This window comes from Ambystoma mexicanum, chromosome 6q (genome assembly GCF_040938575.1).
Source record: "Ambystoma mexicanum isolate Mex_15411 chromosome 6q, UKY_AmexF1_1, whole genome shotgun sequence".
Classification (NCBI taxonomy): domain Eukaryota; kingdom Metazoa; phylum Chordata; class Amphibia; order Caudata; family Ambystomatidae; genus Ambystoma; species Ambystoma mexicanum.
Window position 1 is genome coordinate 1,165,140,240 of NC_090937.1, and position 16,435 is coordinate 1,165,156,674.

At 43.7% G+C, this 16,435-nt stretch overlaps 1 protein-coding gene across 1 annotated transcript in view; it reads right to left on the reverse strand.

The window, feature by feature from the left end:
- CHRNA9 (cholinergic receptor nicotinic alpha 9 subunit) overlaps nt 1–16,435 on the reverse strand; it is a 172,678-nt gene that overhangs the window by 94,233 nt on the left and 62,010 nt on the right. Inside the window, exon 3 of the mRNA XM_069631768.1 lies at nt 13,121–13,275. Coding sequence (XP_069487869.1) covers nt 13,121–13,275 — 155 coding nt within the window. The remainder of the gene's footprint in view (nt 1–13,120; nt 13,276–16,435) is intronic.

Here is a 16,435-nt window from a genome sequence, read left to right on the forward strand (position 1 = left end):
TTTGAGACGTAAATTACCAATGTTAACTGCAGGGGCGGGGGATTTGGAATTATGAGATAGAGAAACTGACAACAGGGATGACAACACTAAAAGCTTCCTCTCTGCCATCCTTGGGGAGAGAGCGGGCGACATTTGGAAATGAGCGAGATATCCTGGGGTGACAGCACAGAACAAATCACATGACAGAGCACCATTTAATAACTACAGAACAACCGTATTGCAAGCACTCATAGTACAGTGCCCCAACACATCAGACATAAGCGCGATTACGGCACACAAAATGTGTGATGATGAAGACCCCATTGTATATATTTAAGAGATCCAAGAGCACTGGCATCTCAAAACTTGTGAACCGTGGGACAAGACAGTGGGTTTATTTTATCACATATTAAGTCAGGGACTACCTGAATATGTACAAAAACAGTTGAAAAAACGAGGAAGCGAGACCGTGGCCAGAGATTCAGTTGACTACAGTACACTATTGTCAGTTAATGCAAGAAAATGCGAGGAAGAAGAAATGCAAGGAAATAAAGCATGATGTAGCAAAATGAGTTCAGAAAAAGTTGTCAAAATATTCAATAGAAGGGGCGGTGCTGACGAGCGGAGAGGGGGTGGTTATGCAGGATCAACTACAAAGCCAGCAAATGGCAGGACGGAGTTTTGCAGGAAGGGGAGAGTTCAAGCATTGGCCCCGGGGAAGAGGGTGTGTGTCCAGAGGGAGAGGTGGTGGATTTAAGCGCTGAAAGGAGGAGGAGGATTGAATGAGGGACCCCTACAATGTTGGATATGTGTGCAGATTGGCCATACATCCTGAGTGTGTAGAAGCAGGGGAGGGATGAACACTATTGGCAAGAACCAAGAGGGAGGACGACATATCCACGCACAGACGCAACAGAGCAACCTGACTATTACACCCAAGACCACACGCAGTATCAGCCACATGCAACACAAATGCAACAAGCTCCCCAGGCACCACCACAACCACAGAAAGCACACCACAAGCACACATTCAGATGCAACCACAGCAAATGCACATGCAGGTGCACCAGTCGCAGGTACACCCCAAGCACTGATGCAGCAGAATACCTTGACTAGGAATCAAAACACCATAGTACAGACTCCCGCACCCAGGGTAGGGAACGTGACAGTAGTGGGAGGGAATCCTTTTACCAGGACAGAGATTAATCTATACCCACAATTGGACAACCCACAGACTGACTTGATGTATTCCATCCTATCTGTCATGCCCGACCCGCAAGAGGAGTCACAAGTGGGGGTGACCATAGGTGACAAGACATTCTCTTTTCTTTTAGATACAGGGGCCACTAGATCCTGTGTTAGGGGAGGGAGATACCCAATGTCAGGCACTGCCATAAATGTGCAAGGCTTTTCTGGGCCGCATTGCCCCTCACGGTTCTGGAACACAATCTCACCATGCCTCTATTATATTTCGCCAGCCTCCAGTGAACATAATGGGAAGGGATATGATGAGTAAGCGCAACATGACCATCTCATTTACTGAAAAGGAGATAGTGTGTTCTACTCCAGGGATCCACTACATGAATACACAAGAGTTTATCCTAGCATTCTGTGGGCACACAGTACAGAGGGGGCACACCTAGATCCCGATGTGTTGCAATATGGAGTGAGCCTTATTCTTGCATGGCTTCCTGGGATACAAGGTAAAACATTGAGTATACCCGTGGATATTTTGTTCAGACTAGAAATCCCCATGGATGAGGAAGAAGGACAGTTGTTTGCTTTGACTAGAAACTGTCATAATAAGGAATAAGAGAGTAATTCTCCACAGGCAGATGATGAGGGGAGAGCATGGCGAGCAGTAATCGCCCTGGACGAAGGACACAAACTGAGCGACTTGACTGACGAAGAGTTCTTCGGTGACGACTGCTCAGACAGTGAAGTAGTGTTTTCTATAAGCATTACGTACTGGATGAGAATTTAGCACAAGGAAGTGACACAGATGATGGCACTCGTGAAAAAGACACCCGCATTTCTCGAAGACAACTTGGCACAAGTGCCAGCTGTCTTGTGGACCAACAGTCCTTTTGACATTGGCCTACTAAAGGGAGTATGGGCACTTACGATCAAATTAAAACCAGGAGCAATCTTACCCAGAGTGAAACAATATCCCATGTCCAGGGAAGCAGGTGAAGGCATTTTTAAACGATTTCAGCGCTAGTACAACAGGAATTCTAGTATCATCAGAGTCCCCACGTAACTCGGCTCTGTACCCAGTGAAGAAGGCAGCAAGAGGGGGGGTCATGAAGATTTATTCAGGATTTGCGCACCCTAAACAACATTGCTGTGGCAGAATTTCTATTAGTTCCCAAACCAGCAAACATATTATGCAACATCCCATATTATGCAACATCCCAATGAAAGCCACACATTTCACAGCAATTGACCCAAACAATGCATTTTTCTCAATACCCCCTCATGAAGAATCACAAGATTTGACCTTGTTTACATATAGAAACCAGAAGTGGAGACATGCAAGATTACCTCCTCAAGGGGTACCGTGAGTACCCTTTGATCTTTAACATAGTACTCCAGATTGATTTAGGGAATGTACTCATGGATAGCACAGTAATTCAGTATCTGGATGACATTTTGTTGTGCAGTGAGATAGAGGAACAGTGTAGACGAGACTCAATACAACTGATGACAGTCTTGGCAGACAAGAGATACAAGGTGGACAAAGAAAAATTACAGTACTGTCAGTAATAGGCTCTATACACTGGGCAATAGATTTCGCAGTAGGGCAGGAAGGTAACCCCAGAAAGGGCAGAAGCAATCACCAAAACACCACAGCCAAAGACAGTATGGCAGATGCACTTGTTTTGGGGTTTGTGCAATTATTGCAGGGCATGGGTATTTGATTACAGCACATACGTTACGCCCCTCCTGGCAGGACCTAAAGAGGCCCAGAGAGGCAACAGCGAGATAGCTTGGACAAAATGAGAGTACAGAAGAGCAATATGCACAGAACCGGTCTTAGGGAACCTGACTACAATGAAGAATTGTACTTATTCTCAGACTCTAATGGGATGGTGATGACAGCAGTACTCACACAGAAAACTACCCTGGACAATAAACCGTTAGTCTACTAAAGTGGGCTCCTAGATCCAGTAATGAAGGGTCATTACTCCTGTGAGCAAGTGCTGGCTACAGCAGCCTTCACATTAGAGAAGTCAGGAAATATTACCCTGGGCTGCGCAAAAACACTGTATGTGAGCATACTCTTTTTGCCATTCTTGAGAAACCCAAGAGCACATTGATGAGGCAAAGAGCATCTGGGTACAAAGTAATCATTTCAAACATGGCAGTGAAGATAGTGAGGTGCAGAGTAGTGAATCTAGCAACATTCATAGCAGAACCATTTGAGGAAGGAGACTATGTGCACGACAGCGACAAAAACACTAAATACTATGACGACATATCCCACCTGAGAGAAAACACCCTCAGAGGGGGGGGGAGAGTACTCTTTATTGACGGGTCGTCGACAAATGACAAGACCTCAAGTGAAAGACATACTGGGACGGCAATAGTGAAAGCGAGAAGTAGTGGGATTTTGGAGGTAGTGGACAGGGCAAGATTGTCCTCACATTTTTCAGTGCAAGCAGCAGAGTTAGTAGCACTTTTTGTAGCCCTTGCATTACATGAGGATGAGGAGATCACAGTATATTCTGACTCTGCCTATGTGAAGTCAACAATACATGCAGGACTGTCACGGTGGAATAAGTGGGGCTTCCTATATGTTGTCGACACACCGCTGCAACACACAACCCTATTGAACAAACTGATATGAAATGATATGGAAATTAACATGTGCCTGTACACAAGTGTTTCTAGACGTGACAAGACAAGGAGGTGGAAACAAGGGAGGACAAAATAATGATCTTACTAGGCCTTGTGTCATTCAAATCGTGCAAGTGTAAAGAAGAGGGAAGAGGAGAAGTGCTGAGGAGGGGAAGGGCGAAGTGCGGTTAACTCACAACTGCAGCCAGCGGGTGGCTCATAAGTGCAGAGAGAAGGGACTGTAGGGTTGCAGACACAGACCTTTAAGTGCTGGGGAGCCCGGAGGCAGTGCAAGGGCAACTGGGCATGCAGGAGCCTGGGCCCGAGTTCAGAGGGTGACCAGGTGACCAGTGCGCAGAGCAGTCAGGTACACCACCCTTCCCAGCGACCATTGCCATTGTGAAATGCGCGGCACATACGAGGGGTGACCCTAACCTCCAACTGCAACGAAGCCACAGATGCTGAGGGAGAAAAAGCAGCATATTTTTCTGAAAATACTGAGTTTGACACCCCACCCAATAAACGCATGAGAGCACACAACTTGATATTGAAGAAAGGTTTTTAATTCACTGCCCATCACCCAAATAGCAGAATTACATGGAAGAGCCCCACCAGTAGAACATGAGCTGTGGAGAAGAAGGGGGTGTTCAGTATCCCCAGGAATGCTTTATGTTGCCAGGAAAGCACTGGTAAACTGGGCATGCCCCCCAGACTACTGCAGAGCCTATTAGAGAAACTCCATCACCCGACCAATATAACTAAAGAGTGTCTTGCAGCACAGATTGCGGAAGACTGGATCACTCCCAACTTGGCAGAGAATATTGCCACTTTTGTATTTAATTGTATGATTTGCCAGCAATTTACAGCAGGACATACATTGCGAGTAGTTAGAGGAGCAATATCCCGGCCCACAGGGCCATTCCAACATTTTCACCTCAATTATGTTGACATGATTCAAAAGTATAATGGCTACAGATACATGTTAGTAGTCATATGCCCTTTCTCACGCTGGATCAAAGCCGGTCTATGCACTCACCCCGACCTCACCTGTTATGAGAGGTGTTCCCACGATGGGGAGTATGCAAAGTCCTCCGGTCTGACAATGGAACGCATTTCATAAATGAGATCTTTGAGCACATCACACTATAGTGCGGATTAAGCATACATTCTCCTACGCTTATGACCAGCAAATTAATGGGATTTATACGCATCTCAATGGCCAGCTCAGGGAGAAAATAGCCAAGCTAAAAATTACACAAAAGAAGGGATGGCTCCATTGCCTACCCCTAGCACTTTCTGCACTACAAACTCAGCCCGGCTCCAATCACCATTTAACTTCTCATGCTGGTGACAGAACACTGAATGCATATCCTACTTTTTCCTCCCACTACAGTGTTGACTGAGGCCCAAATTCTGCTGTAATTTTTGGGAACTGAAATACATGACTACTTTACAGCAATGATGGAAGGTGTTTCTTTTATTTCCCAACAGCTTCAAGCACAGCAGGTGAGGTCAAAGAATGAGAAGCATCAGACCCACACAAACATATTAAACCCTCTGCCTTATATCTGGGGGACACAGTTCTGCTGAAACCTTTCAATAGGGCAGGGTACAAGCCTGGTTTTAATGATCCTGTTTCTGTTGAAAATGTCATGCCCACAGCAGTTCAATATGTAGGGAAGAGATCTTGGTTTCATCTCAGAGATGTCAAACACTACACGTGAGATCCCCGGCCCCACGTCCCAGACAAAGCAGCCAAAGAAGACGATGAACAAAGAGTGCAGACGCGGTCCATGACAAGAAATAGATTAGCCACAAAAGAGAATTAGTGTAGGCACACTGTCCTTTTTTACCTAAGGCTACCACCGGGCACGAGTGAACTGCACTTTCGAGAAAAAGACTTTTACCTGCAGAGTGAAAGAAACAAGCAAAAGTTTGTTTTAACACACTGGAGCACAGACATTACATGTTGCCCATTCAGCTTTTTTGTCTATGCCTTTCTTGCCAGTAGTTACCAAGCATTTGTGAAGAGCAAGGTGCACCTTGCTGTCCTACACAATGACCCTAAAACACAGTTTATCTTTGAGTGTACCCTAGTAGCGATTCTAACACAGTTCTTTCATAAGAGTTTAGCATCTAAACACAAGGGTGAGAACTGCAAATGACAACAAAAATGAATACAATATATAATGCTGTAGATTTTGCTAAACACAGAGTGATTGCTTATAGACAAAGAAATGGTTGTGCACACTTGCAACACATGAACTATACCACTAAGGCAATTGTGATTACAGTTTTTGCATTCTGCTGTCTCCATCTCTTTACCCTCCTAGCATTATGAAAAGCAGCAATGTATTATGCACCTGAACCTGTCTATACCAATGTGACATTTGTTTCCCTACTAACTGAAGTAACAACCCCACCCCACACCAGTGCCTCCCAAGGGATAAAAAGGCTCAAATGGAGCATCAATAATAACTTTAAACATGTGAATGCCTACATGACTAGTTCAGCCCACGTCACCAATAAAATGTGGTACCAGCATATGACCCGTGTGGGGAGAGAGGCTACAGGGAAGAGCTGCTATGTTTGTTCCCTCATTCCCTATGCCATGAGCATCCAGGACATTCATAGCCACTGAGATCCCAGCAACTAGAGCACAGTGCCTAATGCATATTGCGCTGTGCACCACTAGGGACCAATTTCAGGGGCATTGGGCTGCATTAAGATGAATGTCACACAAGACATTTCCATATGAGTATAGCTAAATGAGGACACAGACAATGATGGAAGATTACTGGAGCACAGACCAAATGCTACAATATATACTTCCCTCCAGAGAGGGGAAGCTAGAATAGTGACACAAAAGGAATTGCAATGCCCTAAAAGTGGAAGAAGAGAGATAGGAGGAATGTCAGGATGCAGGGAGGGACCCCAACTGTTAGTATATGGACAGGTCTTCACAGGTTGATGGGATGCAAAGCACATGCACTCCTGACAGTTCCAGTGAAAGTAGTTCAGAACGAAAATGATGAATGCCTCAAGTGTTGGGCAGAGTATTTAAAATTGCTTACCTGGGTATAAAACGAAGAAGGTCCCCTAACCAAAATACTCCTCAAGAATGCGTCATTATGTTACCAGAATGATGGTCCTGTGAAAGATGGAGAAAACAGAGGCTGCAAACACATTTTGAAGGTGCCTGACATGAAAGTAGGAACAGCAGTGTTCATGGATCACTACTGGGCCTGCGGTTCTCAAGCCTACATGCAGCTGCCCCTCAACTGGGGAGGGATATGTTCCCTGGTGCTACTGAACACACCAGCCTTGGTAGTATGTCAGAAAGACATCAAGATAGATGGGTTCCCCAAAATAGATTCACATTTGAGGAAGAAAAGGCCTGTGGGGCTGAACAGAGTAAAAAGACGAAATTACGTCTCCAAAAAGATGGATGTGGCACTCGACGAAACACCAGAGGAGCATAGACTGTTCAGCAGAACAAAGATGTTCTTCGCCTCTGTTGTTCCTGGAATTTAAACAAACGTGAATGCCAAGTGGTTGGACATTATGAGATGGGAGCAGTTACAGACAATCAACTCAACAGCAAAGGGCTTCAACACAATAAAAGAAGAGCTCCAAGCCGTGAGGCTTATGACTCTTCAGACTAGGTATGTCCTTGACCTCATCACAACAAAGGAGGGCAGCATCTGCACAAGAATTGGGCCGTCCTGATGTACATACAAACCTGCCCATGATGAGAAAAATGGGACCGTCACAGAAGCAATAACGTTGCTGTCAGACCTGCATACTAAGGTGGAACAGCAAACAAACTCACTAGAGGCAGAGGACAACTGGGTGGCCTATATCTTTTCCAGTCTGAAGGTCTTCCTAGCTGCATTAGTGTTAGTATTATTTGGATTCTGTCTCATCAGAGTAGCAATAGCATAGTGTAAGAAGACAACCCAGAAAACAAAAGGAATGAAAATATTAGCAGACGTGAATTCTAAGATTGATGGGAACACGCAAACCTTTGAGGGGCTGCAGCCACATCTAAAACAGAGCCCTTTCTTCCATCCAGGTACAAAATACTTTTAACCCTGGGATGCCCACAATTATGTGGGACATTGGGTCTGGTGCCAGCCAGCCAGGAAGTGCTGCTATATGACCTGAAGTGTGGATAAACATGTGAAGTATCACAACAACCTCAGTGGGGTTGCAAAAGTGTGGACCCCAAGACACCTGTTTGTGGCGATGGCCCGCCAGTTGGTGTGGTCAATGACTCGACCAGAGGGGGTAATGAAGAGAGGCAAATGGACATGCCATCATTGTGTAAGCCCTTGCCCCGTTTCGATGGTATAGACATGAACGATGTGCCTTACTCATAGCATCTACCCCTTCACCACCAATGTATCATCGATGCAGGAGACGTTACACCCTGAGACAACCTTACAGACTCTACCCAGATGACATTACCGAAACAATAAACTGGAACCCCTGATGAGCTGTAATCATGGAAGAGACAAATGACGCCTTGACGAAAGGCAAGACACGTAGGTGCATTAGACACAAAGCACATATTCATCCAAAGACAAAGATAAATGGGCACTAGCTGAAATTGCACTTAGACACGAATGAATATGCTTGCATCCACTAGGTTAGAAGACATACACTCTCTTTTCTATGCTGAAACGCAAGTCGCACGACAATACATATAAACGCTTGCTTAATGCAGAACGCAACTAAAATGAGTGGCTATGTACACCAAGATGGAGGACGCAATCATGTTAGGTGAATAGGAGACATTGAGAAGACATAAGACAGCAGAGACACCCTGTCTTGCTGATCCAGCAAAAAGAGCTAAGCCTGAACAGCACAGATAGCAAGTGCATAGTTTGCCAGAGTTAGCAGGGAAAGGCAGGTTCGAACCAACACTGGAAAAGTACAGACAATAAACAGATCCCAGACAGCGGACATAACTCTATCTGAAGAAGCAAACAAACAAATGTTGCAGGAAGGTCAGGTTCCCACCAATTCACACCTGGCACAGTGGGGGAAAGTACCTTCAACAAGACTATACAGGCCACACCCACAGTAATTACTGAGCAGAATAATTCAAAATGTGGTCCCTACACACGTGACTTGCAGCTGACAGAGATGCTTATTCGTTAGAGCCAGACATGGGCAGACAGAGACCTTCACTCCCATCCATCTCCGTGGAATGAACAACACAATGTTGAGTTGAAAGCTAAATGTCCTGGCTTTAGGCCTAGGGAATCAGGGAATAGTAACTTTAGGGGGACATGCAGAAACTTTGGGCCATTCTCATCACCTTCAATTGTTGCTCATGTGCTGTTAACAGTCCAAAATGACAAGGGTGAGAAATCCATCCCTGACCAATCACTGGCCACCTTTAACGCTCACCTTAACTGCGTTGCATCCACCACTCATAATGCACCCTGGTGACATGTTCCCCATGTATCTTTTTGTAGGAGGTCGCATGTGGAGTTAAGTGATATCGCCGGACCAATTAGCCTACTAACCCCATGTCTGCTGCATACCCGAGAGGGGGTGTCATCCCCAATCTAGACACTTTGTGAATCAGCCCTTTTGTGAGGAGGTTGGTCATGGGAACTTTTAATTTAATTATTAGTGAAAGCTCCAATATGATGCTTACAGGGTATGCATTTAAAAAGGTGAGTTCTCTGGTGTTTTTTAGTCTGTGACTTTGTGCATTGAGAGTTGTAGGGTGGTCCAATTTAAGGGATCATCTGGTGGACATGTGCTGAAATGTCACATGATGTTGGTGTAGGGTTTCCAGCTGCAGGATGCTCTCATTCAGAAACATGTCATTGCCACTGGATATGCTAACATTCTTTTCGCCAGTATCCAGGAGGTTTGTGTTGGAAGCCTTCTAAGCTCTGCTGACTCTCCTGGTCACGAATCATTCTTCAAAGGTGAACAGATTACAGATTTTAAAGATTGGGGTGATGCTAAAATTAAAACAGGTGTCTGAAATCAGACCAGCTGCTGCATGCTGCATTGCTGTAGGTAGCGAAGTTGCAACTTCATGTTTCAGCAATCAATCATTTATAACATTGCTGCTCATTCCTGCACACAGAGGTTACTGTTTGGGGTGTTTAATAACATCCTCAGAGGTATTCTTCCTTTTCTCACTTTCCCCCAGAAGCTCACTGTCCCCAGAGCTCTGGTCCTATCTAGGCTGGACTACTGCAACACCCTCTTTCTAAATCTGCCTGACTCTACTCTTCAACCCTTACAGTGTATCCAGAACAGGACTACGAGACTTGTCCTTGACCTCAAGCCCAGGGATCATATGTCTCCAGCTCTGAAATCTCTCCACTGGCTTCCTGTGGCTGAAAGGATCAGGTTCAAGGCCCTTTGCATCGTCCACAAGGCTTTCTGGGGCCTGGGACCACACTACCTCCAACTTTTTCTTCCAAAACATCTTCCTTCTCAAGCTCTCCGCTCATCCACCTACAACTCTCCGAGGGTCAGACGCTTCTCCTAGCAGAGTTGGAGGCAGATCTCTCTCCTTGGCTGGGGCCTCCCTCTAGAACAGCCTCCATGCCTCTCTCAAACTTGAGCCGAACCACCTCTGGTTCCGGAAGCAACTCACGACCTTCCTTTTCACTTCCGCTTTCTCTCTTCCTCTCCCCTGCTGATGTCTCTAACTGCTCCGCACACTAGTCACCTGGCCACCCTCTGAACTCAGGCCCAGGCTCCTACTTGTCCAGTTGCCTTCACACTGCCTCTGCCCCCCCAGCACTTAAGGGTCTGTACCTGCAACCCCACAGTCTCTTCTCACTGCACTATGAGCCACCCGCTGGCTGCACTTATTGAGTTACCTGCACTTCTCCCTTCCACTCCCCCCTGGCACTTCTCCCCTCCCTCTTCCTCACAATTGCGCGCTCTAAATGACACAAGGCCTAGTAAGATTGTTCATTTGTCCTCCCTTTGCTTCCCCTCCTTGTCTTGTCACACCTAGAAACACTTGTGTACAGGTGTGTTATAAATGCCATATCATATCATAACATTTAACAGAGGGGGGGGGCATGTTATTGTATTGCTGTCTCTATATTTTTTTTAATGAGAGAGTAGTTTAGTCATACCAGTTATATATTAATGCTAATAATATCAAACCTTTAATGATAATGATCAAGAGGAGAAGAATCAAAGAACGTAGACAGCGCTCTTTAAACAAAGAGTGAAGAATGGCAATCGAGTGAGCAAAATGCACACAAAAAAGCAAAGAATTACAATGTTTAGATGCAAGTAAAGTGAAAGCGTAGAAACGAGATTGCAGATGTGGAGCAAAGAGAATGTGGTGGACAGTTCAAAGTGATTGAGTATGACAGTCAAGGAGAGGACAACCCATTACCACATGTAAACACAATACGAGAATAACATTGTGCACGGTTCTGCAAAGAAGCAGGAGAAGAAGATATAGACGATGGCATTGATAAGATGGAAGACCAACTAGAAGAGACCAACCAGAAGAGCAGAATAATAATCAAGCTGTGAAAAAGTAAGGGCTGGAATGTAGTGCTAAGTAGCAGGAAAAGCAAGAAAGGGTTGACATTTCTGAGATATTGTAAAGAAAGAAAATAGCAATATGAACAGTACAGAATGTGTGAAGTAAAAAGTGTTGAAAATAAGCCCAAGAGTATGGGCTGAAGTTGATGAAGGAAAATAAGATGGCGGGAAAACATTTTAAGAAGGTGGCAAAGGGAAGAAGGAAAGTAGATGGTTTCAATTTTAGAAGGATTATGATGAATATCTATTTTTGGATAGTTAAGATATAAGGTGACAGAATAGAGTCATAGCGAAACAGAAAAAAAAAGATTTGAGTGTTGTCAGCATAAAAATGACAGGACAAATTAAAAAAAGAAATGATATCATAATGGTGTGTAGTGTACAGAGGAAATAGGAGGAGGTCAAGAACAAAACTGTGTGGAACACTACACTGAAGACGATCGGAAGATGAAAATCCACCATTATAGGTTACAAACAAATCTGACCCGAACAGTGCCTGAAAGCCCTAACAAAGAGAAATAGTCAGATGTATAGAGTACCTCCCCATGCCAAAAGCAACTGACACATCTAATAACACAAAGTAGGCAAAACGTATATTACAGAAAGAGACCATACCCCTGGCGGTGAGGTCGTAAGAATGTAGGAATTCTCTCTCTAATGGATATTTGATTTTGGGGTCCATGCATTTGTGTTATATAAAGGAAAATAAAAGAACAGGAGCAGCAGACATTTTTACACCATCTGCTATTCCAGTGGGCTCTAGGGGATCGCACGGTTCTCCACTATCACTGCTGTCATTGATCATCTACCTTAAGCCTTGGATGGATCACCCCAGAGACTGAGCCCTGTACCTCTACTCATATCAAGACGGGACACAGATTAATCTCCCTGTGGGAGACCATTAGTTTATTTCAATGTCCAAATGAGTGCAGTTGTCCTGGAACCTTTCTGGAGTCTACAGCAACTTCTTGAAGTTCTGCCCTACATTCTGGTCGAGCTCTGACAAGAAGTGATGTGGTCCTTAGTTAACTCCCAGCTGAATTGTGCTGAAACTCCATGCAAGAAGATCAGTGTCAGAGACTACAAGCCATTAAAATGTGGCACCACTTCTTTTTTATCGGAAGTAATGCAACCATGTTAGACAAGTCACACAATCCCTTTGTTGGCTTCTTCTGAGATGAAGGGTTCTTCTAATAACTTATACATATATGTATGGTTTGTCTCGTTTATGGCCAGCCAATAACCTTGAACCTGAAATTCCTCGCCTCCCACTGCGTTCTGATAATTAGAATGCGATTTTTCCTGTGACTCCCCTTCCTGCTTTAAAGGCTGTGAATTTACTATGTATGCACCCAAATAGTGCAATCTTTTTTACTCATCTCTCTGGTCCTGTTTATCCCATGTATTGGTATGCTTCCTCCGACGTCCTAATGCCTGTCAAGCTCAAATGTGACAGAATAAGCAGTGTTCATGCTATACATTATATATAAACCTAATGATTTGAATAATGACCTCCATAGTCTTTATCCAATTCTTCTACTTAAACTGTGAGCATTTATTTGCGCCTCATCTCAACTTCTACTTTGTTGGGCACATTTATTTTATAAGGTCGCTGACCATAGTCCCACTGCAGGTGCTAACTTCCTTACGGCGGGCAGGATTGCAAAATGAAAATACCTCCAAACTCTTAATTATCTCCAAATTACTAGTATAGATTAGTTGTAGAACACGGAGCAGATGTTACACGTACTTGTTGTACAGGACGATGTCTGGTCGCCACACCATGTTTCCTGGAATCCTAATGGAATCGAGGCCATCATATTCATCCTTGTCCCATGTGAGGTAGGCATCATACCAGCTTTGGCGAATCCACAGGTAGGCTGTCAAGACCTGGTTCCTCTCGTCCTGTAATACGATTGGGACAATGTTAAATACCCCATAATAAGGAAATCTGATCAACTTTGCCATTCACAATCAGACTCGCAGCATCCAAGGCACTGGAAGGACAGGAGACTTCCTTTTTTAAAACATGTGCTTATTGAGTTTAGAAAGAAAAGAAAAACACAACTAATTCCAAGAAGAATAGTCCTCTTATATTGCACCTGAAATGTGCTAACATAGCAAAACGTTGACGATAAACCTATTGTCCGCAATCTAGCCAGATGTTTTGGACTACAACTTCCATTATTTCTAGCCAGCATGGTCAATGGTGATGGATCCTTGGGGTGATAGTCCAAAACGTCTGGAGAGCCAAAGGTTGCAGTCCCCTACATGATAATCTGCTAAATTCAGAAAATATAAGTCAATAGTTATTTAAGGAAAGTGGCAATGCGAGATAGGTAATATTCATTCCCAAACACTACTGAAAATAAAACAAAGCAATACATGGGATGGGAGGAAGAAGGGGAAGAAATAGTTGGGAAAAAGGAGAAGGAGGAGCTAAAAAGGCAAAGAAGGGAGGTGCAGACAGAAAGGTAAATACGTATCATAATACAACATTAATATAAAGCAAATATTTTTTATTTTCATTTTTGTGTTTTTCAGTACAAAAGCACATTTACACAAGTATTAAAAAATGTATACACTCAGGTATATCAAGTAGACTGAACACATCTAAAACAGAAGAACAATAAAATGTAAACAAGAAAAAGATATGTCCCAACAAACAAGATGTTTACCATAACACTTGCTGCCACGTTACTTCAGAATCTCTGAGAGTCTTTACTAAAAACTATATGTACTACCACAGAAAACTCTGTATTTAGAGATCAGTAGCAGCAAGATCCACCACACCCTGATCCAATACCCTTGTCAGTTCTGCAAAGATGACCATCAACATTCTAACCAGGGCCATGGTCAGGGACACATGTGAACCAGTCATGAGCGTACCCCATAAATTCTGGGTTAGTATCTGCGAGGTTGAGTGTACGAATCGCCCCAGGTTTTTAATTAATAAGTCCAAAAACATTGCACAACACAGCACAACGTGGAATAAAGACTCTGCAGCACCCAGGCCACAGACTCTACACATTCGCATTTCACTCGGAATGCCAAGCCATGGACCCATGAACTCCATGGTAGGCAGACAATTTAATCTGAATTTCAGATACCAATGCTGGAATGTGGGTGATGGAAATCTTACTAGGTAGGGTCTTACCTCAGTTAAAGGTAGATGAAAACGTTATTTCCCAGAATAACATTTCAACCTGCCTAGATCAAGAAGATCCATTATACCATCCCAATTTTTAATCTCCTTTTTCCAACTGCTATCTGGCTCCAGACCATTAAGCTCAACAATCGCATGGAGGTCATCACATCGTCTCCTGATTTTTTTAGGTACGGATTTGATTCTTTTACAAGAAGTGCCCTCACATAAAACCCAAGAGAGGACTTGCTTGCCTGCTCTAACGTCGTTGAAAGTGACAGACTCCTTCTGATATACTGTGACCACAACAAAGTCAATCCCAGCTCCAATCTGATGGCACTGATTGAAACTGAGATCAGAAGCCCCAGAGCACGCTTTAGAATTTTAGATTCAATAACTTCAAAGAACTTCCTGTCACTCACTTTCCATAATTCACAGAATAACAGGTGTACCCTTGGCTCTATAGAGCTCTATAAATGGAATTAAGGAGTAGGCACATAGTTTCCTTTTAGTAACCTTCAACAATGAGGTACATGAGCAAATGTTCTCCTCTAATCTTATTTTTTAAATATTCACTCTGTAGTTTAACCGATATTGTTAAGCCCAAATAGCATATTGACTCCACTCTCTCCATTGGATTGTTAGTTAATTTCCATACAAAGTTATGGATTTTTCTGCATGCAGTGCTCACCATAAAATATGATTTCATAGAATTAATCTGGCGGTGGTTTAGATTCAAGTATTTTTCCAGACCCATTAGCTGAAGCTAAAGTCCTGCCGGCATATAGTCCAATAAGACTAAATTATCTGTGTATGCGATACAGCTCATCCTCAAACCCAGCCATAACGGTACATAGCCCCCCCCCACTCTTTGCTGTTTGCCCACAGATCAGCAAGATATACATTTAATAGGGTAGGAGCAAGCAAACATCCTTGGAGCACTCCCCTCTTCAAGAAGATGATTCTTGACACATCTCCAACTGTATTCAGTCTAACTTTGGTGCAATTGTTAGAATACAGCAACTGAATCAAACCAAGTAGGCCCGGATCTATTCCCCACCTAGGCAGTTTCAGCCATAACAGTGAGAAATCTACATTGTCAAAGGCTGAAGAAAGATCTATCATTGCAACATAAAGCGATCGACTGGTGGGAGAGACGGTATCCGACAAACAAGCAGTCAGAGCCAATCCACTCACCACCGTACCACTGCCTCTCCTAAAGTCCGTCTGTAAAGGGATAGATTGTCTCCGCCCACTTGGTCAATTCCCAGAGTAGCAGTGTAGCAAATATTTTGGATGTTGTATCTGTGACAGAGATGGGACGATAGCTAGGTGGATCTTCCCTACTACCCATTTTATAAATTGGGATCAATATTTATGAAGACCATGAAGACGGGCAGAAGGAATCTTTGACAATGTGAGAAAACATATGATCTAAGATATCAGACCAGAGAACCGGATTATTCTTAACTATATCGTTTGTCACCCCATCTGGACCAGATGCTCTTGAGTTGTTTAGTTAAACAATAATGAGCTCAATGTCTAGTCGGTCAAAGGACAGGGACCAGGATGATGGATTGACATCAATCGTACTCACTGTTCTGCTTTGCAGGTGTTATCTTTTGCCTCATATTTAATACTCAACCCAAGCCTCCTCCGACACTCCTGAAGGCTGGGAATGAGATTGATTATGGTCTTTATTGTAGAGTGTACACCAAATGGCTTGTGCGTCTTGGGTGGGAATTGTACTCAATATATCTCAATATTCAATATATCTTGATTTTTTACAATATATTTTCTGCTGTTGATGTAATCTACACCAATTTCTATAGTGTTGTTTTACTATCTTTTTTTCCTTTTCCGTTTCCTCCAAGGATTTAATCGGGAATTTCATCAAGATCCTAACTTCTTTCCTCATTT